At 45.8% G+C, this 24,556-nt stretch overlaps 1 protein-coding gene across 2 annotated transcripts in view; it reads right to left on the bottom strand.

Annotated features, from left to right (window-relative positions):
* Positions 1-3,951: 3,951 nt before the first annotated feature.
* Positions 3,952-24,556, bottom strand: part of LOC140430789 (uncharacterized) — a 448,181-nt gene continuing 427,576 nt past the window's right edge. For both annotated transcript variants that reach the window (XM_072518479.1, XM_072518480.1), the window contains exons 16-18: positions 22,857-22,890; positions 17,891-17,971; positions 3,952-6,230 (exon numbers count right to left, since the gene is read on the bottom strand). In XM_072518479.1, the coding sequence (XP_072374580.1) occupies positions 6,147-6,230; positions 17,891-17,971; positions 22,857-22,890 (199 nt within the window). In that variant the 3' untranslated portion in view covers positions 3,952-6,146. The remainder of the gene's footprint in view (positions 6,231-17,890; positions 17,972-22,856; positions 22,891-24,556) is intronic.

Raw genomic sequence — 24,556 nt, 5'->3', positions numbered from 1 at the left:
TGGCAACTCTCATGGAGAGGCAGCTCTACAACAGAATCAGGGATTTCTGGGGTTCTGCTCGGATCTACAGGCCCACACACTGATAGTGACCTCAGCAGGAAACTGCTAGTGTGAGAGATAGATGAGGCACCGAGTCTCTCTACTAAGTGCCCGTCCATGAATGGTGAGCAGGTAGTTTCAAACCGACCTCACGCTAGCAGACGAACTGCCTGCCACATCTGCGGGCTTCTTTCAGGATGCTCCAGACGAAGGCAGCAGCTTCTCTACCAGTGCCCATGGCATCTAATGAGGCCGCGATGACTGAGGAGTGCCCAGCCATGGCACTGGGCGCTTCCTCCAGGCATTGCCTGCACAGGCTCTGCCAGCCAGAGGACATTCGTCGAGGTTATCAGGGCTACCAGAACATCACAGTCAGCAGGTTGCCTCTAATGTCATTTCCAGCGAGGGGGTGGGCACCAAGATATAGCACCTGCAAGTGCAATTTAAAGGCACTATAAACTCGAAAGGAGCTGTCATAAGTGATATTCAGTTGAAACGTGTTCTATGTTCAAATTGTGCAAATTTTAAACAGAAATTAGAATAAATAATAAATTAGAAGTACACTCAACTAAGATAATGGCAACACAGTATGACAAAATTTGCACAGTTCCAAACGATCTTTACTTCACTACCTTCAGAGCTAATTCTCCCTGAATGCTCCACAGCACCTTATACATATTAAAAACTATAAAAACTCCAGTATAAGTTACCTCAACAGGCAGTTATATCTCTTTGGGGGCTTGCATCTGAGGTAGAACAAACAGCTGGATTTTTAAGACTGGTTTTCTTCACAGACACTGCTTGCTAGGAGTTAAACAGTTATTCATACTGGCCTGAATTCTCTGCCATCGCGAACCCCCACCCGTGGGTTTCCCGGCAGTGTGGGGTGGTTACAATGGGAAATCCTATTGACAAGCAGCGGGAACAGAGAATCTCGCCACCAGCGCTGTCGAGAAAAATGCGGCTGGGGGACCGGAGAATCTAGCCCACTGTTGGCTGAGGTCAAATAAACAGTTTCCCTGCATAGGTTTAATCATCTTATATACAGTTTTCCCCTTTTATTTTCCCTTACATCCCTCTGGAATGTAAAGCTAGTTTCAGTAATGGTGGCCATGAAACTGCTATCAATGATTGTTGTAAAAATCCAACTGGTTCACTAATGGGGAAGGAACTCTGTCATCCTCACCCGACCTGTGACTCCAGACCCACAGTAATGCAGATGACTCCTCAGATGACTCCAGGCAATTCACACCTACATCCCATGAAATAATAAATTAATGAAAAAGATGGGACGAAAGGTTCAGGCTGGTCCATTCAGGCTTTGCTGCGACTGAGTGAGCAATTCTCCCCAGCAGCCATGCAGCCTCGCTTAGGGGAGGCAAAGGAAAACATAAGCCGATTGGGGGGGCGTGAGAAATCTCGGAAATTCCTCTCTGATTTCTGAAGATAATCATAAACAAATTTTGGGTGATAAATATTTTTTAATAATATTTTTATTGGCAAATTGTGCAAACATGACCACCATTACGATGTTTCATGGTATGATTGTGTTTTCTGTTTCTAATAGGTGTTAGGCTTGTGACAGATGGGAAGGGTTACAAACCTTCTTTCAGAGGTAGTTAGTTGACATAAGAGTCATATGATGGCTTCATCAGGAATGTTCAGTAAGGAGGAATCACCACCCTTGGCTTCACTTATCTGCCATGCCTTGGATACCAAGCTGAATGAACAGAGAATCGAGGCCTCCCTGGTCTCCTCGTCTCTCATAAAGATAATCACCTTTGCAGCCACATCCTCACCCTGGGCCTCTTTCAGCTCATCAGTCCCATCAATTGAGTCATCTCCTGCCGCCTGGGGAGCAGACTCGCTGTCTTCATCCTCCATTAGGTCCCCCCCTTAAGAGCCAGATTGTGAGGAGTGCAGCACACAACAATAAGTGGGACGTGTTCTGGAGGATATCTGGGTGCTCCCCAATTGGTATGGACAGCAGAACCTCACTTTGAGCAGGCTAATTTTATCTCAGTCAGTGCCCGTGTAGAAGCATGACTTCTATTGTACCTCTCCTCCACCTCTGTCCCTGGGTGCCGGAGTGGCGCATGAGCCACCTTTTCAAGGGATCCAAGAGCCAACCATTCAACAGATCTGGAGTGACGAAAAGCTTTGACACCTGGGAGTGCTGCAGGATGTACACATCATGGGAGTTGCCCGGGTACCTGGCACAGATCTGCAAATCTATGGTCACAAACAATCTGGATACTGATGAGTGGAAGTCCTTTCTATTAATGAAGGCTAGTTCACCCATTGTTGCCTCTATGACTACATGAGTGCAATCTATGGAACCCTAGATGTGGGGGGAACCCTGCAATTGCAGTGAAGCCTCTGGCTTGCTCAGCCTGGCTGGCTTTGTTGGTTCAGAAATGAATGAAGTTTATCACTAGTCCGACAGAGCGTTAGTGACCAGCATGACGCAGCTGTGGGCAGCAGATTGGGAGACACCACATGGACCACTCACTGACCCTTGAAAGGAACCAGAGGCAAAAATGTTCAGGGCCCCTGTCACTTTCAGAGCCACTGGCATTGGGTGGCCACCGACATAGTTTGGGGCCAATCATGCAGCATTTGGAGGTCAGTCTCCTTAGAGGTGGAGTCTCCTTCGGCACTGGACCTCTGACATCCGCAGGTAGCTGGTGTGCTGCCTTCAGACTCTCCCTGCAGGTTAAAAGCATCTTCTGAGGTCCCCTATGTCTTGCACTACCTGTTGGCCCTACACCCTATGTGGCTGCATCTATCTTTCTACTGGTCATTCTCTGGGACACTACCTGTAGCTCCCCTCTCTTTTCTGGCCCTCTCCTCCTCAGAGGAGGCCCCTCCAGCTCAGTAGACAATCCCCATTTGCTGGAATACAGATGGCGCAGGGTAGTGCACTGAAGGGCACCCTCAACAGAAAGCCTCGTAAGAAAGTTTGTAAGTCAAATAGTCCACTAAAAAACACAGGAAATGCAATGAACTGTCAGAAAATCACCAACAACCAACTCTCACCGAAACGCCTCCCTATTCACTGAGCCATGGCTCTGGTCAACTTCTATCCCGCCCTGGATTGAGTTCACGTTAAAAACGGGATGGCTGCCTACCCATGTGGCCCATGCGCCGCCCAGAAAATCGCATAGAATGTAAAATTCAGAATAATTGCCTTTTAAATGGGGTAATAGCCCTTTTAGTTGTCGACGGGTGAGCTTCCGACTGCCACGTGCACCTGCTGACTGCAATATGGCATGATTGTAGTGATATGCATAAACAGTTGTACGTGTAAATATGTTTGACCTCTGACCACTAAGTGGCAGGCAAGTAATACCATGTGACACTGTAACTTGGGGGGAATCTGTCGGAGAATTTGTCTTGTTAGTTGTGTTTATGATTGTTCCAATTTGTTAGTGTTAGTTTCCAACCCACAGTTTGTTGTACAATCATAAATTTGATTAGTCTGGAACTAGATGTTCTTTGGTATGCAGACTCATCATTGTCTCTGTCCTAGATAATAACAGTCGGGACACGCGGCCAATGTTTTCTTGCGAGTTCTTGTCGACCGTGCACCTGTTTGGATGTAAAATTCTGGTCTTAAGGTCTGCCACTAAAGCCCTTTCTCTGATTGGAGCCTCTTTCTCTGCTCCTCTCTTTGTTCCCTATCTTATCTGTGTCCTCTTCCTGGGACATGTTTCTACAATGGCACTCCGCTCCTGGTCACATGACCCAGGTTTTCGTGCCATTTTTGCTTTTTACGTAGTTGCCTTGGCCCAAAGAACTTAAAATGCTGAATTGCGCATGCGTGGAAACTCCAAGACCTCTCGGGACTTGGATTTCCCAACCTGTGCTGTCGATGAGAAGGTGAGTTGGATTTAATAACAAACACCAGGGTTATTTAAAGATTGCCTCTTTCTTTATTAAACGCAAGAAAACGTGTCCAATTGGTTCTTTTGTGATCACAGCATGTGAACAGTTAACCACTCCCTGACTTGGCAAGTATATCCTTTGCACAGAAAATCCTGTTCATTTGGAGTGGGAAAAGAGGAGAGCCATTTGATCCCCTCCCCACCTGAGCCATTTGACTCCTCCCCACTTGATCATGACATTTTGTCACAACTCCCACTCTTCACTGGACATGGTTTTGAAAAATGATGAGCTTGATCTCTGGTGGAATCTCTCACTGGATTATAATAATAATCGCTTATTGTCACAAGTAGGCTTCAATGATGTTACTGTGAAAAGCCCCTATATTAGACCATTTCAGAACTTGCACACACCAAAGTCATAGAAATCTCCCAGTTATGGTGATAAAAATTGAATAGTGCTAACAGGTTGAAAATCTAATGTAGCATCGTGTTGCAGAGGTGGCTTAATATGTATCTGGAACAGATTCCATCCAACACTGAAAACAGCTATCAATGGAGTAAGAAGAGGATGAGAAGTCTCTTAAAGTGATCAACATTACTCAGCCTTTCCTGGTTGCTCAGGGTGCCTTATTAATTGGATGTGCACTGTAACTGAGCACCCTAACTATAACCATATTGGGCAGAATCTTATGCCCCAACAGGAGGCGGGAGGGCCCGAGTTGGTGGGTTGGGACCAGGACTGATACCCGACACCTTCCCACCTCCACTGGAAGTAAATTCTGGACGGAAAGGCCCTTAGTCGACCTTCCCACCTCCATTTGAATCCCTCAAATGGCTAATTAATGATTACTTAAGGGCCTCTTTCTGCCTCTGCTGTAATCTTTCCGGCTTCAGGTAGGTCTGCCAACAGGTGGCCTGCACAGCTGGGAGAGTAGTGGGCAAGGGGTGACATGATCTGCACTAATATGTGCATGATCAAAGGCATGGTCACGGGGCAGAGGGTGCCTGCTGACAGCCACCCACTGGCTTTGTTGCCCTATGGCCCACCTCTGCCTGTGATCCCTGCCAGAACCCCCCCCCCCCCCAACAGCATTTACCTCTTTCTTGGGTTGCTCCACTATCCTGGGACCCTGGGTGGTGTTGTTCTTGCAGCAGCCATGGTCTCCTCCGTGGCGCCACCAAGTGCAAGAGTTGCCGTTCTCTGATTAACTGGCACCACTTGGTGGGTGAGAAGTTGTCTTCCAGGGTCCTCAGTCTGGAGGAAGCCCCGCCACTGTCCAGTTAATTGCCTGATGGGCAGAAGCCTTCATCCTCAGAGTCAGTGCGGGAGCCTCGCCGCTTTTTCAGGCAGCAAGCGAGACACCTGCTGAGAACAGAAAATTCCACCCATTATCTAACTTCCAACATTGTCCAATATTGGTGGCCTCACAGAAACATCTAGAAATCATTCCTATTATTATTATTGAGCTATTTTATGTTGTATACCAAACTGATTCCATTAAAAAATTAAATATAAAATTGGATAACTAATTGTAAATACATTTGTATGTACATGTCATGAGAGTACCTTTAAGAAATGGGTGTTTATAAATTGGCGTGTATATAAATATATGTAGCGAGAGTACCTTTAAGAAATGGGTGTTTACTACTGCAGTGATGTCAGAGAGGGGCTGGAGCTGGGCTGTCAGTCAGCTTTTTACTTTCGTTTTAAGCTGTTTGCTGCAGGGTGTGTTTTAGTTTCGTTTTCAGTGTTGGAGCTGAAGCCAGACCAAGCAGGTGTACTGCTGTTCTCTCTGCCATCAAAAGACTATCTCTTAATCATTTGGTGAATTCAGAATTAAAGATGTTCTCAGCAGTGAATGTAAACCTAATGTGCTTTTGGTAAAAGGTGTTTTAAGTCTTATGGATGTCAAAAGGAAAGTTTAAAGGATTACTTAGTGTTGTAGTCTTTGGGGGTTGTATTTGAATTGATGGTTGCTGAGATGTTCACTGTATGTTTTAAAAAGGTTAACTTGAGTTCATAGAATAAACGTTGTTTTGCTTTGAAAAATACGTTTCCATTTCTGCTGTACCACACCTGTAGAGTGGGCCGAGTGCTCCCCATACCACAATCTATTAAAAGTTGTGGGTCAGGTGAACTCCATGATACACTTTGGGGTTCTCTAAACCCTGGCCAATAACAACATATTTCAAATTGCCAAGAATAATTGAGGAGTTCGATCAGTGAGAAGCATGATGGGATCCTTCATGGCTGTGGTCAGAGGATGCGGTGCTTCTGTACATCAGCAAACCCACAGGAAGAGCCTACAAATAAAACAGAGGAAATTGATGTTTAGAGTTCCACACATGCACCTTCATCCACACCAGCTTTATGGTATTAATCCCAGAGTTACTTCCACAAAGAGAGTGTCGCCCATACCCCCTCCTATGCAGAATTTTAAACCGCTTGACCACCCCACTCTCACTTCCCGAGTCTCCCCCCTCAGGATCCTTACCATCTAAGTTTTTAAAAAATATATTTTTTTATTCTCCTTTTTCACATTTTTCCCCAAATTTACACCCACCAACAATAAACAATAATCAGTAACAAATATGTCAATCCCCATATCAATAACAATGATCCCATCCTCCCACCAAACCCTAAACATTAGCCGCATGTTCACACAAACAAACGACAAAAAGAAATTAGGGATCACCCGTAGTCGCCATTAACATACACAGCCCCCCTCCCCCCAACCCTCCCACGCCCCAACTAATGTTCGATGTTATCCAGCTCTTGAAAGTGCATAACGAATAATGCCCATGAATTGTAGAACCCCTCCATCCTTCCCGTCAGTTCAAACTTAACCTTCTCAAGAGTCAAGACTTCCAACAGGTCCCCTGCCATGGGCTCCACCCTATCAGGATCCGCCTTCGGGCGATCAATGAGGTGAAGGCTACAACATCTGCTTCCGCACCCATTTCCAACCATGGCTGGTCTGACACACCGAATATGGCCTCTTGGGGGCCCGGGTCCAGTTTCACGTGCACCACCTTGGAAATTACCCTAAAAACCTCCTTCCAGTAATCTTCCAGCTTTGGATGGGGCCAAAACATATGAACGTGATTAGCGGGGCCCCCCCGCAACGTTCACACACATCTTCTACTCCTTCAAAGAATTGGCTCATCCTCGCCCTCGTGAGGTGTGCTCTGCATACCACCTTCAGCTGTATCAGCCCCAACCTCGCGCACGAGGTGGAGGCATTCACTCTCCGGAGCACCTCACACCAGAACCCCTCCTCCATATCCTCTCCCAACTCTTCCCCCCACTTTGCTTTGATCCCTTCCAGTGGTGCCTTCGCCTCTTCTAAAATAGCTCCATAATCCGCTGATACTACCCCCTACGCCAGTCCCCCTGTCATCAGCACCTCCTCCAGCAATGTGGAGGCCGGCTCCACTGGGAAGCTCTGTGTCTCCTTTCTGGCAAAATCTTGAACCTGCATGTATCTCAAACAGTTCCCCCTGCTCCAGCCTATACTTCGTTTCCAGCTCCTTCAATCCTGCAAACCGACCCCTAAGAAACAAATCTTTTAGTGCCTTAATCCCCTTCTCCTCCCATTTCTGAAAATTTCCATCTCACCTCCCTGACTCAAATCTGTGGTTCCCCCGAATCGGCATTTCCCTTGACCCTGCCCCCAACCCGAAGTGTTGGCGAAACTGCCTCCAAATTCTCAATGAAGCTATTATTACCGGACTCCCTGAGTATTTCCCCAGGGCTATTGGGTGCGGCGCTGTTGCTAGTGCTTTCAATCCCGACCCCCTGCACAAACTCTCCTCCATTCTGACCGGGGTATCAACCCCTCTGACCCAGCTCCGCACCTTCGCCGCACAGTAGTAATACATAGGTTTGGAAAACCCAAACCCCCTGCCTGCCTTCCCCTCTGTAGCAGCACCTTTCTAACTCTGGCCACCTTCCCTCCCTATATGAACGAAGTAATCCTTCCCTCAATCTCTCTGAAAAAAGCCTTTGGCAGGAAAATCGGCAGGCATTGAAAAATAAACAGAAATCGTGGCAACACATTCATTTTAATCGCCTGTACCCGATCCGCCAATGACAGAGGGAGACCATCCCACCTTGCCAGATCAGCTCTCACTCTCCCCACCAAACTAGAAATGTTGTACCTGCGGAGCCCCCCGCCACCCCCCCCCCCCCCCCCCCCCACTCCCGGGCAACCTGCACCCCCAGGTACCTAAAGTGAGTCCCTGCCCTATGGAATGGCAGCCCCCCCCACCGCTGCCCCCACCCCTGGCCGAGACACCACACAATAACCATCTATGTTAAGCATAACATTTGCAGCACAGTTGCTTTAATCCTTCCGTATAGGTATTACTTGCTTTGTGTCTATTAAGTCACATCATCCCCTTTTCCATAATCACTCTTTGTGTTTACGATTAATGTCATTTAACAACAATTTGTATTTATATTGTGCTTTAAAGATAGTGAGAAATTCCAAGATGCTTCAAAAAATGAAGCTTGGTCAGAGGTAGGTTTTAAAGAGCATCTTAAAGGAGGAGAGAGAAGTGGAGAAGTTTAAGTTAAAAATTCCAGACTTTACAGTCAGGATTGCTGAAGGCCAGAGGTGGGGTGAAGAAAATAGGGGGCTGCACAAGGGACCCAGAATTGAAGGTCTCTTCCCTTTTCTTTAATGTTCCTGAGAGCAGAGGATAGCAGAGGTTTCACACACTTGCCTTTATGCTAAATTATCATATAGCCAATTTCATCCACGAAGATGGCAGTGTGGTTGTTACCTACTCTGGACCCAGCTGTTATTTCTATATTTGTTTCATGATAATTTCCTATTGCCTCTTTTTCTATTGCCATTATCCCTTTTATCATTGAATTGCTCCAGCCCTCCAGATTATTATAAACTTTCCCTCTTGTTTTGTCGCTGTCCTCCCACTCCCATCCCTATTTCCCTGGTTCTGTACTTGCTTAAAGGCTGTTCATCTTCCAATTATGATAAAGGATTATTGAAAAATTAGCTTTGTTTTTCTCTCCATAAATGTTGCCTGATCTGCTGAGTGTTTCCAGCATTTTCTGTTTTTATTTCAGATTTCCAGCATTTTCTATTATTAGCTACCTTGGTTACTCGGCCCATATGCATTGTCGGCGGTTTCCCTTCACTATTGAAGATGGCTGTTTCTTGCACGCATAGAGTCATCATGTGTTCTAACACATAGCCTGATTGAAGACTTGCATGGCTTTCCAGAATGCGGTCAGGGATGAATTGTCTGCTGTTGTTGGGACTGCCCGATCTTTGGACCTTCCTTTTTTTCCTTAGTTGCTTGTATTCTTTGCTACCCCAGGTAGGTCTTTTGCGCATTGTCTTCCCAGTCCGTAGTGGATATGTCACATTTCCTGAGGTTCATCTTCAAGGAATACTTGAACATTAATCTCGGTCTACCTCGCAGGCGGTGTCCAAGCTTAAGTTGTAAATACATGAGCACCTCAGAGATTTTATTGTCAGCCATATGGACCACATGTGCACTCCATCTGAGTTCAGCTCTGATGATGAATTTTTCAAGTCCAGTTATTCCTGTTCTTTGAAGTTCCTCAACATTGGACACTGTCCTCCCATTTGATGCTTATGATATTCCAAATACATCTCAATAAGCAGTTGGACAGGTTCCACACATGTTTGGGCTAGGAGAGTAGGTTTTACCACAGTTTTTTACGCAGAATGTGTTGTAATAAGAACAAAAATGTTGTAAAAAAATCAGGAAGCGCTGGAAAAACTCAGCATCTATGGCGCAAGAAACAATTAACATTTTGAGTCCAATATGACTCTTTGATATTAACTGTTTCTCTCTCCATAGATGCCACCAGACTTGCTGATTTTTCCAGTACTTTCTGCTTTTTATTTCACTTTTCCAGCATCCACAGTATTTTGTTCTTAAGGTTTTGCAGTATGTGTGATACCTTGGTTCTTCCACAGTCTCTTGCGAAACAAGCAAATGCTGAGCTTATTCTAGCAATTCTATTTGTCACCTTGCTGTCAATGCAGACATTTCTAAAGATAGTGCTTCCAGATGGGTGACGTTATTGACAGCCTTCAGAGTTGTGTCATTGATTTATAATAGGTGGGCCATGGTGAGAATTTGGTGGTGGTCAGTGGAGTGTCTTCTTTAAGCTGATGCAAAGTTCTTTCCTTTGGTATGTCACCCAGAGTCTGGCCGGGAATAGCATGCTGAATCGGATCCCTTTTTTGTACAGAATCGATTTCGCTCTATTGAATTTGGAACTCCTTTTTGCCAGGTCCGCCCCAATGTCCTGCTACACCCTGATTCTATGCCCTTCCCACGAGCATGGCTTCATCTGACGAGCCCACCTCAGGATTTTTTCCCGGTCCTGGAACCAGTTCAGCTTCGCAATTATCGTCCTTGGCTGCTCCCCGGTTTTGGGTCTAGGCCAAAGCGACCTGGGAGCCCTGTCCATCTCTTGGGGGCCATGATGTTTAGATGCCGGCGTTGGACTGGGGTGAGCACAGTACCAAGTCTTACAACACCAGGTTAAAGTCCAACAGGTTCGTTTTGATGTCTCTTGCTTTCGGAGCGCTGCTCCTTCCCCAGGTGAATGAAGAGGTATGTTCCAGAAACACATATATAGACAAATTCAAAGATGCCAAACAATGCTTGGAATGCGACCATTAGCAGGTGATTAAATCTTTACAGATCCAGAGATGGGGTAACCCCAGGTTAAAGAGGTGTGAATTGTATCAAGCCAGGACAGTTGGTAGGATTTCGCAGGCCAGATGGTGGGGGCTGAATGTAATGCAACATGAATCCCAGGTCCCGGTTGAGGCCGCACTCATGTGTGCGGAACTTGGCTATAAGTTTCTGCTCGGCGATTCTGCGTTGTCGCGCGTCCTGAAGGCCGCCTTGGAGACCGCTTACCCGGAGATCAGAGGCTGAATGCCCTTGACTGCTGAAGTGTTCCCCGACTGGAAGGGAACATTCCTGCCTGGTGATTGTTGCGCGATCGAAACAAACCTGTTGGACTTTAACCTGGTGTTGTAAGACTTCGTACTGATCTCTTGGGGGGTTTTGAAAGTCCTCCCTCCCCACTAGCTTGCCCAGCATTTGGGCGATGTAACCCATTGTGTCCCTTCCTTCAACCCCCTCTGGCGGACCCATGATTCGGACGTTTTGTCGTCTAGACCTATTTTCCCGGTCCTCAACCTTCCCTTTTAGGCTCCCCTCGGCCGCCACCAACCGCTTCACCTCGGTTTCCAGAGCCACAATCCTGTCGCTCTGGTCCGTAGATGCTTTCTCCAGGTCCAGGATCGTCCTCTCCTGGGCCTCCACCTTCTGTCCCAGGCTTCTATCGTGCGCTGCAGGGTGGCTATTGCTTCCTAAACCACCACCTCCTTCATCAACACATGGAGCTCCATCCTGATCGCTTCCTTCATGGCGTTCAATTCCTTTTTTAACACGTTCCTCCTGTGCGTGTGTGTGTGTGTGTGTGCGTGGTTGGGGGGGGGGGGGGCTTGTCATATCCTGCTCCTATTCCGCCGTTCGGGTCGCCGATCTTTCCCCCTCCTGGTTCGCCTGGGTCTCCGCCTCGCCTCATGGGGTTGCCTGTCCGTTCGCCCGTTGTTCCTGCCCCTTTCCTTCGCTGCTGCTTCTAATTTCTCACCGTCCCCTCGATCTATTGTTTGCAGGCATCTTCTTCTTTGTCATTCCAGTGGGTTTTAGGAGGCTTTGTAGGCCAAAATCTCCGATAAATTTAATAGATTGGTTCCGATTGGGAGGAGAGCTACCGCGTTCGCTCAGCACATCGCCGCCACCGGAAGTCCTGATACTTTAATTGAGGATTTCAGTCGCCTCAGGTTGAAGACATTTCTATCTGTTTGAATTGGATATATATTCCATCAGTATTTGCATCAAATACTCCAGTAAGCATGGTAACAAAGAATACAGGCTTCACACCACTTGTTATGTCAAAATGGTCAATATATGCACCACCATCAGTGATTGGCTGTCATTCCATTGTGAAGCTGTCTATCAGATTTACAACTATATCAGGGCCAAGTTTGATTGAGACTTAACACAAGACCTTTCTATTGTGTCAAATACCTTTGTAAGGTCAACAAGTGCAAGTATTATCCCTGTTGTTTGTCGCGTTGGGTGTATGCACAAATGATCCAACATGGCTGTAGAAGGTACAACTCTGTTTTATTGTCTAAACAATAGTAACAACTAACTGCTGGCTTGGGTACGTGCTTCACCAGCTAACCTGTGGACCCAACCCTGTCACTATCTTGGTCAGGCACTCAGCACATGGTCTATGTCTGAGTGGCACGCTGTGAGCTCTGTGCTCTGAGCTATCTCCTGGTAGAATGAGCGGGAACTGTGGTGTTCCCTGTTTTATAGTGCGTGTGCTCTCATTGGTGATTGGCTGCGATGTTATGTGTGTGCTGGTTGGTCCAACTGCCTGTCCATCAATGTGTGTGTGATTGCACCATGTGCTGTTTAGCACAGGGCTAAATCGCTGGCCAAGCAGACCAAGGCAGCCAGCAGCATGGTTCAATTCCCATACCAGCCTCCCTGAACAGGCGCCGGAATGTGGCGACTAAGGGCTTTTCACAGTAACTTCATTTGAAGCCTATTTGTGACAATCAGCAATTTTCATTTCATTTCATTTTTCATTTCATTTGCTGATGTGGATATCATGGCATCCCCCCCTTTCACATATATGTGCCTACATGCTAATAAATAGAAATGGGTACTGAGTGCATCTGAGTAAGTGTGTGCAATATTTACAACATGTACATGAGGCTAAACTATATACAGAGGAAGGTGTCAGGTGCAACAGAACAACGAGGTTGTACATAACAGAACAAATGCAATCAGCAAACGATGAGAGAAAACTTCTGGAACAATGAACGACAAGAAAAGAAACTCGTTAACAGTACTGTAAAACAATTCAGTGAGTCCAATGTGCTAACAGGCTCATAAGTCAAGTCTCTCAGGTGGGCGACGATTTTGGGTTGACCGTTAGGGTGGCACACCACTCATTGCCCGGATCAATGCTGTGCACTGGCAGCGGCTGGTGGTTCCGACTTGGGGACATCCGGTTCTTGTGGATTACCGCAACGCGGAAGGGCTCCCTGTCTTCGGTGTCGCTGGTCTGCATACTGTCTGGATATGACTCAGTGTAGGGGGACTGGATCGCCCGCTCATCCCTGCGAGGCTGGCGGAATTGTTGGGAGTTGGCAGGTTGAGCTGCTCGACAGCAGGCAGCATAGTGGCCCATCCTGCCACAGCAGAGGCATTGTCGCGCTTTGGCCGGACATTGCCGCTTTAAGTGGGTGGAGCCACAGTTGCCGCATGTCGTGACGTCATGGCATTCATTGCGTTTGTTGCGCTGCCGCGCATGCGCGGTGCGGTCCTGCGTAGAGCGCGCCTGCGCATCACGTCCCTCTGCGTCAACGTCCCCTCTTTTGCCACGTACAAGCGCGGGAGGCCTAGGAAAGCGTGCGAAATGGCCGCCCTCGTTCAGGCCGCGGGCCGGGAGGAACCCGATCGACTGGACCCGCTCTGCCTCGTAGGACCCGTGCCGTGCCGTTTCGGCCGCCTGGATTTGGGAGTACCGGCTGGTCGCGTTCTCATGGAGGACGCAGGTCTCGATGGCAGTCGCTAGGGTGAGGTGCTTTATTTTTAGGAGCTGCTGGCGTAGGGTGTCCGAGATGACCCGAAAAACTATCTGATCCCGTATCATGGAGTCGGAGGTGGCCTCATAGCCGCTGGACTGTGCGAGGATATGGAGGTGTGTCAAATAAGATTGGAAAGGCTCATCCTTACCCTGAAGGTGCTGCTGGAAGAGGTACCTCTCGAAGCTCTCATTGACTTCCACGCTGAAGTGTTCGTCGAACTTCAGAAGCACCGTCTTATATTTTGTTTTGTCCTCGCCTTCCGCGAATGCCAGGGAGTTATAGATGTGGATGGCGTGTTGCCCCGCCGTAGAGAGGAGGAGGGCGATCTTCCTGGTGTCCAATGCATTCTCCCTGGCTGTGTCTTCTAGGAAGAGCTGGAAGCGCTGTTTAAACAGCTTCCAGTTTACGCCAAGATTTCCAGCGATTCAGAGCGGCTGCGGCGGGCTGATGTTTTCCATGGAGCAGGATGGCGGATTTCTGAAAGGGTGCAGGTAGGTCTCACAGTCGCTGGTTAGCTTCCACTACTGGTATCATGTCGTGTTGGGTGTTCTGATGCACAAATGATCCAACACGGCTGCAGATGGTACAACTCTGTTTTATTATCTAAACAACGGTAACAACTAACTGCTGGCTTGGGTACATGCTTCACCAGCTAACCTGTGGACCCAGCCCTGTCACTATCTTAGTGAGGCACTCAGCACATGGTCTATGTCTGAGTGGCACGCTGTGAGCTCTGTGCTCTGAGCTATCTCCTGGTAGAATGAGCGGGAACTGTGGTGTTCCCTGTTTTATAGTGCGTGTGCTCTCACTGGTGATTGGCTGCGATGTTATGTGTGTGCTGGTTGGTCCAACTGCCTGTCCATCAGTGTGTGTGTGATTGCACCGTGATATGCTGATGTGGATATCATGACACTGTTCACAGCATTTCTCTTGTATTCGCTGAAGGATGATGATCACGTCATGAGTGCCCCTCCCTTTCCTGAACTCCAAGATGAAATTTATTATTTCTCAGCTAGATATGCAGAAACTGGCATCCACAGTGCTGCAAACAATTCAGGATCAGACTTCTGCTGTGGCTTACAAGTATGTTGAGTAGAACTTTTGTCAGAATCATATCAGCTATCACAAGCAGTGAGATTACTCTGTAGTTGTCCCCTGCACAGAATGCTGTCCTTTTCCTTTGTACAAGTGAACAATTGTGGGATCCATGAATTCCAAAGGGAGTACCGTGCATGTCTTCAGGGCTTTATAGAAACCTCATGCTTTGCCGATCAGCATCCTATGCAAATTCTGTTGCAGGTTCCTTTTGCCCTCCTGGAGTGATTCCATATCAACTTTGTTTCCCAGCCAATGCTGCATTTGCTGTATTTTTCTCCTTTAGCAGTTCTTTAATTTGATCATTATTTTCATTAAATCAATCTTGGTGGTTTCTGTGTTCCCTGGACATCACTGGCAGCTTCCAGGACTTTTGATTTGAAGGTTGACCATGCCACTTCAACATGATCATTCGTATTTTCTCTGGAGGGCAGCTGTTTCTCATCTGAGCCTGAATTGTTTGCAACACTGTGAATGCCAGTTTCTGCACATCTAGCTTTCTTGGGGGTGGAATGCACATTTGTCTTCTTTTTGGTGTGACAGCAAATTCCGTCTTGGAGCATTGCATCATGTGGTGTGTAAAGCACTGCACTCCTCTCATAACCCTGGTGATCATTTCATCTTTTATGTTGCTCTACCAGGAGATGACAAAGTCAGTTTGCTGCCAGCATTTAGATCTATCCAAGTGCTTTTGTAATTCGCCTTCTGACTAAAGATGGTGTTGATGATTGACATATTCCAGCAGGTGCAAAGACTCAGAAGTAGTTGTATTTTCCAACACTTGGATTCCAAAATACACCATTTCAGGCTTGATAGACAGCATATATCCTTGCAATGAAGTTGGCCATCATAATTGATTGAATTGAATTGATTGAATTTGATTTATTGTCACATGTACCGAGGTACAGTGAAAAGTATTATTCTGCATGCAGTCCAGACAGATCGTTCCATACATGAAAAAACATAGGACATGCATAAATACACAATGTAAATACATAGGCACAGGTATCGGGTGAGCATACGGAGTGTAGCACTACTCAGTAGAGAAGATGTGTGAAGAAATCAGTTTAGTCCATAAAAGGGTCATTCAGGAATCTGGTAACAGCGGGGAAGAAGCTGTTTTTGAACCTGTTAGTGCATGCTCTCAGACTTTTGTATCTCCTACCCAATGGAAGAGGTTGGAAGAGAGAATAACCCGGGTGAGAGGGGTCTTTGATTAAGCTGCCCGCTTTCTCAAGGCAGCAGAAGGTGTAGACAGAGTCAATGGATGGGAGGCGGGTTCATGTTATGGACTGGGCGGTGTTCACGACTCTCTGTAGTTTCTTACGATCTTGGATCGAGCAGTTGCCATACCAGGCTTTGATGCAGGCAGTTAGGATGCTTTCTATTGTGCATCTGTAAAAATTGGTAAGAGTCAATGTGCACATGCCAAATGTCTTTAGTTTCTTGAGGAAGTATAGGCGCTGTTGTGCTTTCTTGGTTGTAGTGTTGACGTGGGTGGACCAGGACAGATTATTAGTGACGTGTACATCTAGGAATTTGAAGCTGTCAGTCATCTCCACCATGACACCATTAATGCAAACAGGGGGTTTACGATATGTTCCTTCCTGAAGTAAATACCTGCTCTTTAGTTTTGCTGATGTTGAGGGAGAGATTATTGTTGTTACACCACACCACTAGGTTCTCTATCTCCCTCCTGTACTCTGACTCATTGTTGTTCGAGATCTGACCCACTACGGTTGTGTCATTGGCAAACATGCAGATGGAGTTGGAGCCAAATTTTGCCACACAGTCGTGTGTGTACAGGGAGTATAGTAGGGGGCTAAGTACACAGCCCTGCAGGCCCCGGTATTGAGGACTATCATGAAAGATGTGTTGTTGTTTATCCTCACTAATTGTGGTTTATGGGTCAGGAAGTTGAAGATCCAGTTGCAGAGGGAGGAGCCAAGTCATAGGTTTTGGAGTTTTGATGTGAGTTTGGCTGGGATTATGGTGTTAAAGGCGGAGCTGTAGTCAATGAATAGGAGTCTGACGTAGGAGTCCTTGTTGTCGAGATGCTCCAGGGAAGAGTGTAGGGCCAGGGAGATGGTATCTGCTGTGGACCAGTTGTGGCAGTATGCAAAGTGCAGTGGATTAAGGCATTTTGGGAGTATGGAGTTGATGTGTCTCATGGCCAACCTCTCAAAGCACTTCATTAAAAAAAAAAAAATTTAGAGTACCCAATTAATTTTTCCAATTAAGGGGCAATTTAGAGTGGCCAATCCACCTAACGTACGCATCTTTTGGGTAGTGGGGGCGAAACCCACGCAAACACAGGGAGAATATGCAAATTCCACATGGACAGTGACTCAGAGCCAGGATCGAACCTGGGACCTCAGCGTTGTGAGGCAGCAATGCTAACCACTGTGCCACCGTGCTGCCTCAAAGCACTTCATTATGATGAATGTCAAGGTGACTGGCCAATCAATCAATCAATTCAATCACTTGGCCAGCCCATTCTCTTGGTCTTGCACATCTGTTGCCAGTGGCTTGGCAAGTCAAGATGACTGGAGATGTGGCTAACTGCAGTGAGCTGAGCACATTCTGCGTTCATGCTGATGAATGTTACAGCAGTCCACACAACTGTGATGTGGTGCTTTCAGTACCAATAAGGGAATATAATTTCCTTTGCTGCACATGTGGATTGGAGATGGGTGTTCTCTCTCACATGCCTGTTTGTTACTTTCACCTGCAACATGACACAGTCACTGAAGTGTGGCTGCTGTGCACAATCAGCTATGTGCAGCAACAAGTGAGAGCTGTCGGGGACTGTTGGTGCAGTTATCCACCCAGCTATGAAGTAAGATGAGGCTGACTCCTGCAGAAGGGACTACCTCTGGCACACAGCCATACCCCAGCCCACATGCATAGTGGAATTATAAGGCAAATCTTTCCCTCTCTTACTGAGATGAACAATTATTCTTTCTGTGTTTGAGGACAATGCAGTTTTTGCTATTATGGTTTGTAGCCTAGCACCATAAAGTTATATCAAACTGTACCTTTTGATATAGCTACACTTTATATAATGTACATCTCAATATAAAACATAGAAACCATGGTTTAAAATAATGCAGCTTGGTTAAGGTTCTGAATCAAGGTACCTATAAAACATTTTATTACAGCCTGAAAGCTCACCTGCAGAGGGCTGAAGATAACATACTCCTGTGCTATTCTTGAGTTAGGAAATGATGCTTCATCACACAGGCGTCCAGGTACCTGATAACCAAACAAACAAGCAATTAATTCAGGATGAACAGCAATATTACTAAAAATAAGTGAAAGAAAAGAAAAGCATGTGCTTACAAAGCCCCTCGCCATGTTTCAAAAATTTCAAATTATGTCATGCAGAACAAATTACTTCCAGGAGTGCAATGATTGATTTGCAGACAAGTGCAGCGCCATTGACATAGTTAGAAGATAATGGGCGTGATTCAGCGGCTTTGTCTCACCCGACTTATTGGGACGAGGCCGTTGAATCTCACGAGAGGCCACTAGCGGGATTTACGATGCTCAAAATATTTCACGAGATTCAACGGAATCTTGCGAGACGTCGCGAACTGGTTCTCGCCTCTCTGGGCGTCATCTAGGTCAGCATATTTGGCTCATTTGAATGCATGTTGGGCGGATTCTCTCTGCATTCGGGACTCAATGGGTGCTCCTGTGAGACCTCGCCATGGCGCCATTTAGTACGGTCCACCCCAACGTGGGCCAGGCATAACGGCACCTAAGGGGGTCTCCCAGGCCATTAGAGACCCTGGGTGGTTGGGACTGGGATGGGTTGCACCATGGCACTCTCCCTAACACCCAGGCACCCTGGCAGTGTTGCCTGGACACCCTGGCTGTCAGTGTCACCTAGGCAACCTGCCAGGGTGCCTGGGTGGCACTGCCAGGGTGCCAGGCTGGCAGTGGCAGGGTGTCCAGGTGCTAGTTTGGCAATGCCGGAGATCGGGTGGGTGGGGGTCCCGGGGGCCTCCCCAAGGTTGGGGGAGGGGTTGAAAATGGGCGGGGATGTAGCCGTTGGGGGCCTGAAAGTGGGGAGGTAAAAGAAAGGGACAGCCAGACAATATAGCATCCCAATCTGCAAGGAGCCTTTCAAGCTTGGCAGCAGGAAATCCCTCTGAGTGCGACCTCGGTGGAGAGAAACTCTCGAGGCCAAAAAACCCCTGGCAAAGTGGCATTGAATAGCGAGATATTTATGGTGCCGAAGCCACCGAGATACACCCTGCTAAATGCGCCCAAAACTGGACATAAAAACTTTTAGGGTCAATTGTGCCCAATAATAGAGTTCACCAGAAGATTAATATGGAATATTTTACTGGACTGTTGCTATGTAGCAGTTCATTCCCAAAATTGTTTTTTTTTATTCAATTGATCATATATAACAGATTATGTCTTTACCTGGAGTATTATACTTAACTGATGTGACAAGAGATACTGTTCTAAGTTGGGTTGTAATATAAATTATGCTCTAACTTGAGGTATCTAAGTTACATGGCAAATTGTATCCTTAATCAAGGTATTACACATGTACGAGTTTAGTCGAGCAGGTCATGTGCTAATTCAGAGTATTATAAATGTAGCAGGATTATTTGATAAATACTGAAAATCCAGTTGAACTAGCTAATAATAATCCTGTTAGCCAACACAAATGGGAATAGCTGAAGTAAACCACATGCAGTATCATGACTGTCCATTGATGAAATGCTGCATTTTGAGAAGTATAATGTACAATGATTACTGGGCCCAACTGCTGTTCAGTCAGCTACTGAAATAAATATTGAAAGGTCTGACTTTCCACCACTTCCTCCATCCTGGCATTGGACAGAATGTGCACTGCTCCTGGACAGGCCCAGGATTAGCACTTCTGACAGAGGCCTGTCTTCTCCTGACAGTGGGGGTGACAGGGATATGAAGCACAGCTGTAGGCCTCTCAGAACAAATGCGAATGTCATGGTGCCATCATTTCTAGAGGGCCTTCAGCAAACGCAGGTCCCAGAAAATGAGGAGGCCAAGAACCTGCCTCTTACCACATTTAAATGCTTCTGAGTAAGTATTACCAGCACAGGTCAAGCTCATGTACTTATATTGGATAGGTATTATTTAGCAAATCATGCCCCAAGTCAGAGCCCCTTTTACTTGACCTGGGATTTCCCTGGGAGCGAGAGTCAGGAAAATCAACTTAAAAGGTTTGTCAAACTTCCCACCCCAACATAAAACATACCTATTGCTTATATTGGTCAAAAAGATATAACAATTAGCCTTTTGCAATAATACTAAATTCAAAGTTGTTGGTTCTATCATCTTAAGTGTTTCATTTATCGCAGCAGCTGTGCTAACTCATTTTTTATGTTACATTGAATTGAATAATGAATTTCTGTTTCCCAATGAACTGTATTTATTAGGTTATTTTTGTGGCAATATTATCATGTCTTTGACTACTCTTTGAGAAGATCATTTGAAAACTGTATTCCACTGTGTAATACAGAGACGTCTGGCTGAATTTTCACTGTAGAGGTGGGAAACAGGGGCCGGGTTTGTTTCTGGGTCAAAAGCCTGACTTTCATGGCACAACTGTTTGCTCTCTGTTGCCACCACGCTTGTTGACAGTAATGGTGGATGTGGGTTCACTCCTTATCACATATTTATCCCTGGCAAATCTGTTGGAGTTTATTTGTGGTTGACTGCAGGTGTCTCCTTGTCAGCTGGGAGTACGCTTCCAGCTTCAATGAGATTAATGTCCTGGAGGCTTACTGCGACTTGGAAAGTGTGTCTGCCATGGTTTGTTTTTTGCCTTGAATGTATACTGTCTCATAGACAAACCTCATGGGGCATAGGTGGAAATTTTAGATTCTAGAAGGCATCTTTGCCAGCTCCTTCTCATCCAGATGTGTTTTGATTTGACCTTGAGGCAGTGATATAGTCTGAAAACTTCTCGCATACACATGTGAATGCAAGGGCTTCCTTGCTATGACACTGTATCTCAGCTCTGTGTCCGACAGCCCTCTGGAAGTTGTTATTGAAAATATGGAAAGATGTGTCATTTAAAACATGGAAGTCTGGCAATATCTGGTCTGAGAGAAACATGAGAGGATACAGGGCAAGATCCCACAAAGGGTTAACAGCAGCTGCCAGGAGAGGATTGTAAAATGCAGATAGCCTTGGTCAAGCAAGCTTAGCAAACAAGACAAACAGGATTTTGAATGAAGCCAAAAACAATGGCTCACACCTTCATTGAAATTAACTATCTTAGTTAGCAGCTGGAAAAGAAAGGATGAGGTTCTAGGTATGAAAATTTGCGAATACCAGGTAAATTAAAGAAAACTGGAGACTATCAGTCTACGAGAAACATAATTCAAAGCCAAAATCAAAGTCAAAATTATGAGCTGAGGACACAATTGGAAAATAAAACTATAGAAATGACAGGAATTAAAATTCACACCTCTATTGAAGCCAAAGCATTTTGAACATCACAAAGGAAACAATGTAATCAGATCTATGAGATGAAGTCATGTCAAAATGAATACTTAGTTGGATTAGAAAGTTTAGATCAAAGATACTTTTTACAATCAAAGTTAAATAAGAGTTACTTTACAATAAAGTCATAAAAACGTAACTGTTAGAAAGAGAATATAAACCTAGAGACCAGGGCAGGAACTACCAGAACCAGAGAGAGGGGAGAAGCAGAGTCAGATTACAGTCAGCTCGGCCATGGGAAATGGACAGGGCATAGCAGCCGAGCTAAAATAGCTAATACATCCAAGGAAGACTAGAATTTAAAGAGGAGCCAGAGTCAGCTCAGAGTCAGCTCAGAGACAGCCAGCAGTATCAGCTCTCATAGCTTGGTACATGGGAAAGATAGGACACAGCAACTGAGCTAACCAGCAAATACATCTAAAGAAGACCAGACTTTAAAGAGGATTGTTTGTCAAGTTGGGCCTGAAGGTCCCTTCAACTAACCAGAAGGATTCAGAAGCAAGATCTTTTTACCTTTCTGCAAAGACAGTAATTGCAACTTTTAAAAGAAAAAATATAATAATAAAATAACTTAATTTAACCTGAAATAGTGGTTATTCCAAAGTCTAATTTACTTACTTAGCAATGCGGGACCCAGGATCGATGCTACTAAGTGGTAAATAGATGAAATCTTCGGTGAAGGTATGGGTTATACCGGGGGATAACTTGAAAACATAGTTTGACCTGAATAACACCCACTGAAGCCTGTATCGGAGTCTGGGAGTGAGAATCCCTGATCACCATTTAGAATGTCGGCCCTTTTTGGTATAGGGGGACTTCTAAGAATAGTGGTGAGTTTTCAAAAACAAAGTGTCGTACTTTGCCATTCACATATGCCCTAGATAGATGTTTTGTTTCTTGTCCAATTACCACCCCTTTTGGCCCTGCACCACCAACTCTTTAGTCATTTAATTTCTACTGTATTCCACCCTATACAGACTTTCCCTTTTATTCTTTTTCCATCCCCTCCCTTTCACTTGCTTAAAACTTATTGCATTTCTTACTTTTCCCAGTTCTGATGAAAGGTCATCAACCTGAAATGGTAACCTCAATTCACTTGTGCCTTACCTGCTGAGTATTTCCAGAATTTCTGCACAAAACCTAATAGGTCAAAGGGAAGTTTCCAAAAAATATGTAGCAATGCAACTGAAATACATTTCAATTTTATTAACATTACTGCCTTGTACTGGCCATCAGTGGGGACTGGGAACTATATCAACAACAGAAAGGGGTTATAGTTGACCCTTTATGTCACTGTATATGTATTTTTAAAAAAAATTTAGAGTATGCAATTATTTTTTCCAATTAAGGGGCAAATTAGCAAGGCCAATCCACCTACCCCACACATCTCTGGGTTCTGGGGGTGAGACACACGCAGACACAGGGAGAATGTGCAAACTCCACACAGACAGTGACACGGGGCCGGGATAGGACTCAGATCCTTGGTGCCTTGAGGCAGCTGATCCAACATGCCGATCTTGTACAGGTTTCTGTGACAGATTTAATTACTCTCCTTTCAAACTTAATTCCATTTCAAACTTCAGTCTCATTTACATTTCACAACTGAATCATTGCGTGTAATACTTACCAAAATGGAGTCAAATCCGTTAGATGCTGAATCCCTACACAAAGGAAACAGAGCATTACAAAAATTGACAGTCTCAGAGACATTCTTATTTTAGCTGCAATTTGAATAACTAATCATGGTTATATTTTACATCAAAATTACAAAACAGCAGAGTCATTGAATGGAAGTCCAACCAGCTCCCGTCCACCACTACCCTCCTCTCCTGGCTGAACTTGTTCTCATGTTGAACAACTTCTATTTCAACTCCACTTACCTCCTCCAAATAACATGTGTTGCTATGGATACCTGCACTGCCCTAGCTCTGCCTACCTTTTGTGGGATATCTGGAACATTCACTATTCCAGTCCTACTCAGGCCCCCTCCTTCATCTCTTTTTTCTAGTACATTGATGATTGAATTGGTGCCACTTCCTGCTCTCACCCTGAATTGAAAACATTTAAATAACTTTGCTTACAATTTCTACTCTTAGCTTTACGTGGTCCATCTGTGATACTTCTCTTCCATTCCTCAACTTCCCTATCTCCGTTTTTTGGGGTAGGTTATTAACCAGTATCCACTACAAGCCCAATGATTTCCACAGCTACCTTGACGACACTTCCTCGCATACTGCCTCACATAAAGCCTTTATTCCATTCACCCAGTTTTGTTATCTCCATCACATCTGTTCCACTGATGCAGCTATCCATTCAAACCCTTCTCGTATGTCTTCCTTTTTCCTCAATCAAGAATTCCCTTGCACTGTAGTTGGGAGCACCCTTTACTGTATCCATTCCATTTCCCAAACTTCTGCTCTTGCCTCTTCTCCTTGCCTCCCCACCTCCAGAACATCGATTGGGTTCCCCTAGTCCTCACCTTCAATCCCATTCATATTCAATGGATAATCCTCTCCTTTTCACCGCCTCCAGCATGATACCACCATCAAACACATCTTACCATCTCCTCTCTTTCAGCATTCTGAAGGCATCATTCCCTCAGTGATGCCAAGGTGCATTCCTCAATCACTCCCAATACCCCGTCCTCTTAACATGCAAGCACAGAAAATACAACACGTGGCCTTTTCCATCTTCTGTTCTCACCATTCAGGGTTCAAAACACTTCTTCCAGAACTTGTACTTGTATTTCTTACAATTTTAGTATACAATGAGATGAACAAGTGCAAATTAAATGACCATTTTGCTGTTCAGTTCACAGGTGTGACTCTGAGCTTCCGTTTTAATTCTGTACCATGCTGCCCCTTTGATCTTTTGTCCTCAAACTCCTGCAGTCTTCCAGTGAAGATTGTCACCTACTGAGCCACGTAGGTGGTTTATGAGCACGGGGAAAAAGCGAGCAGGACGTTGGCGCATCAGTTGAGGAGGCAGGCGGCGGCAAGAGAAATTGGAAGGGTGAGGGATGAAAGACATAGGGTGGGATTCACCGCAATCGGCGAATTGGCCTGACTCCGGCGCCAAGAACGATGCGAACCACTCCGGCATCGGGCCAACCGGTAGTTGTGGAATTCTCCGCACTTCCGGGGGCTAGGCCGGCACTGCTCCAAACTCTACCTGCTGTACCTGCTCGGCTGTGTGGTGCGCACCAGACCGTGACCCGGGAGCCTCATCACTTATCTGCCAACCGAGGTGAGTATCTCTGCGATGGTGGATGGTGTGGGAGACAGCAGTGCCGCTAGCTCGAGGTCATCGTCCGTTAGGAAGTCTGGT

Source organism: Scyliorhinus torazame, chromosome 10, assembly GCF_047496885.1.
Source record: "Scyliorhinus torazame isolate Kashiwa2021f chromosome 10, sScyTor2.1, whole genome shotgun sequence".
Taxonomy (NCBI): domain Eukaryota; kingdom Metazoa; phylum Chordata; class Chondrichthyes; order Carcharhiniformes; family Scyliorhinidae; genus Scyliorhinus; species Scyliorhinus torazame.
The sequence above is the reverse complement of the archived record's forward strand: the minus strand, read 5'-3'. Positions and strand labels throughout refer to the sequence as shown.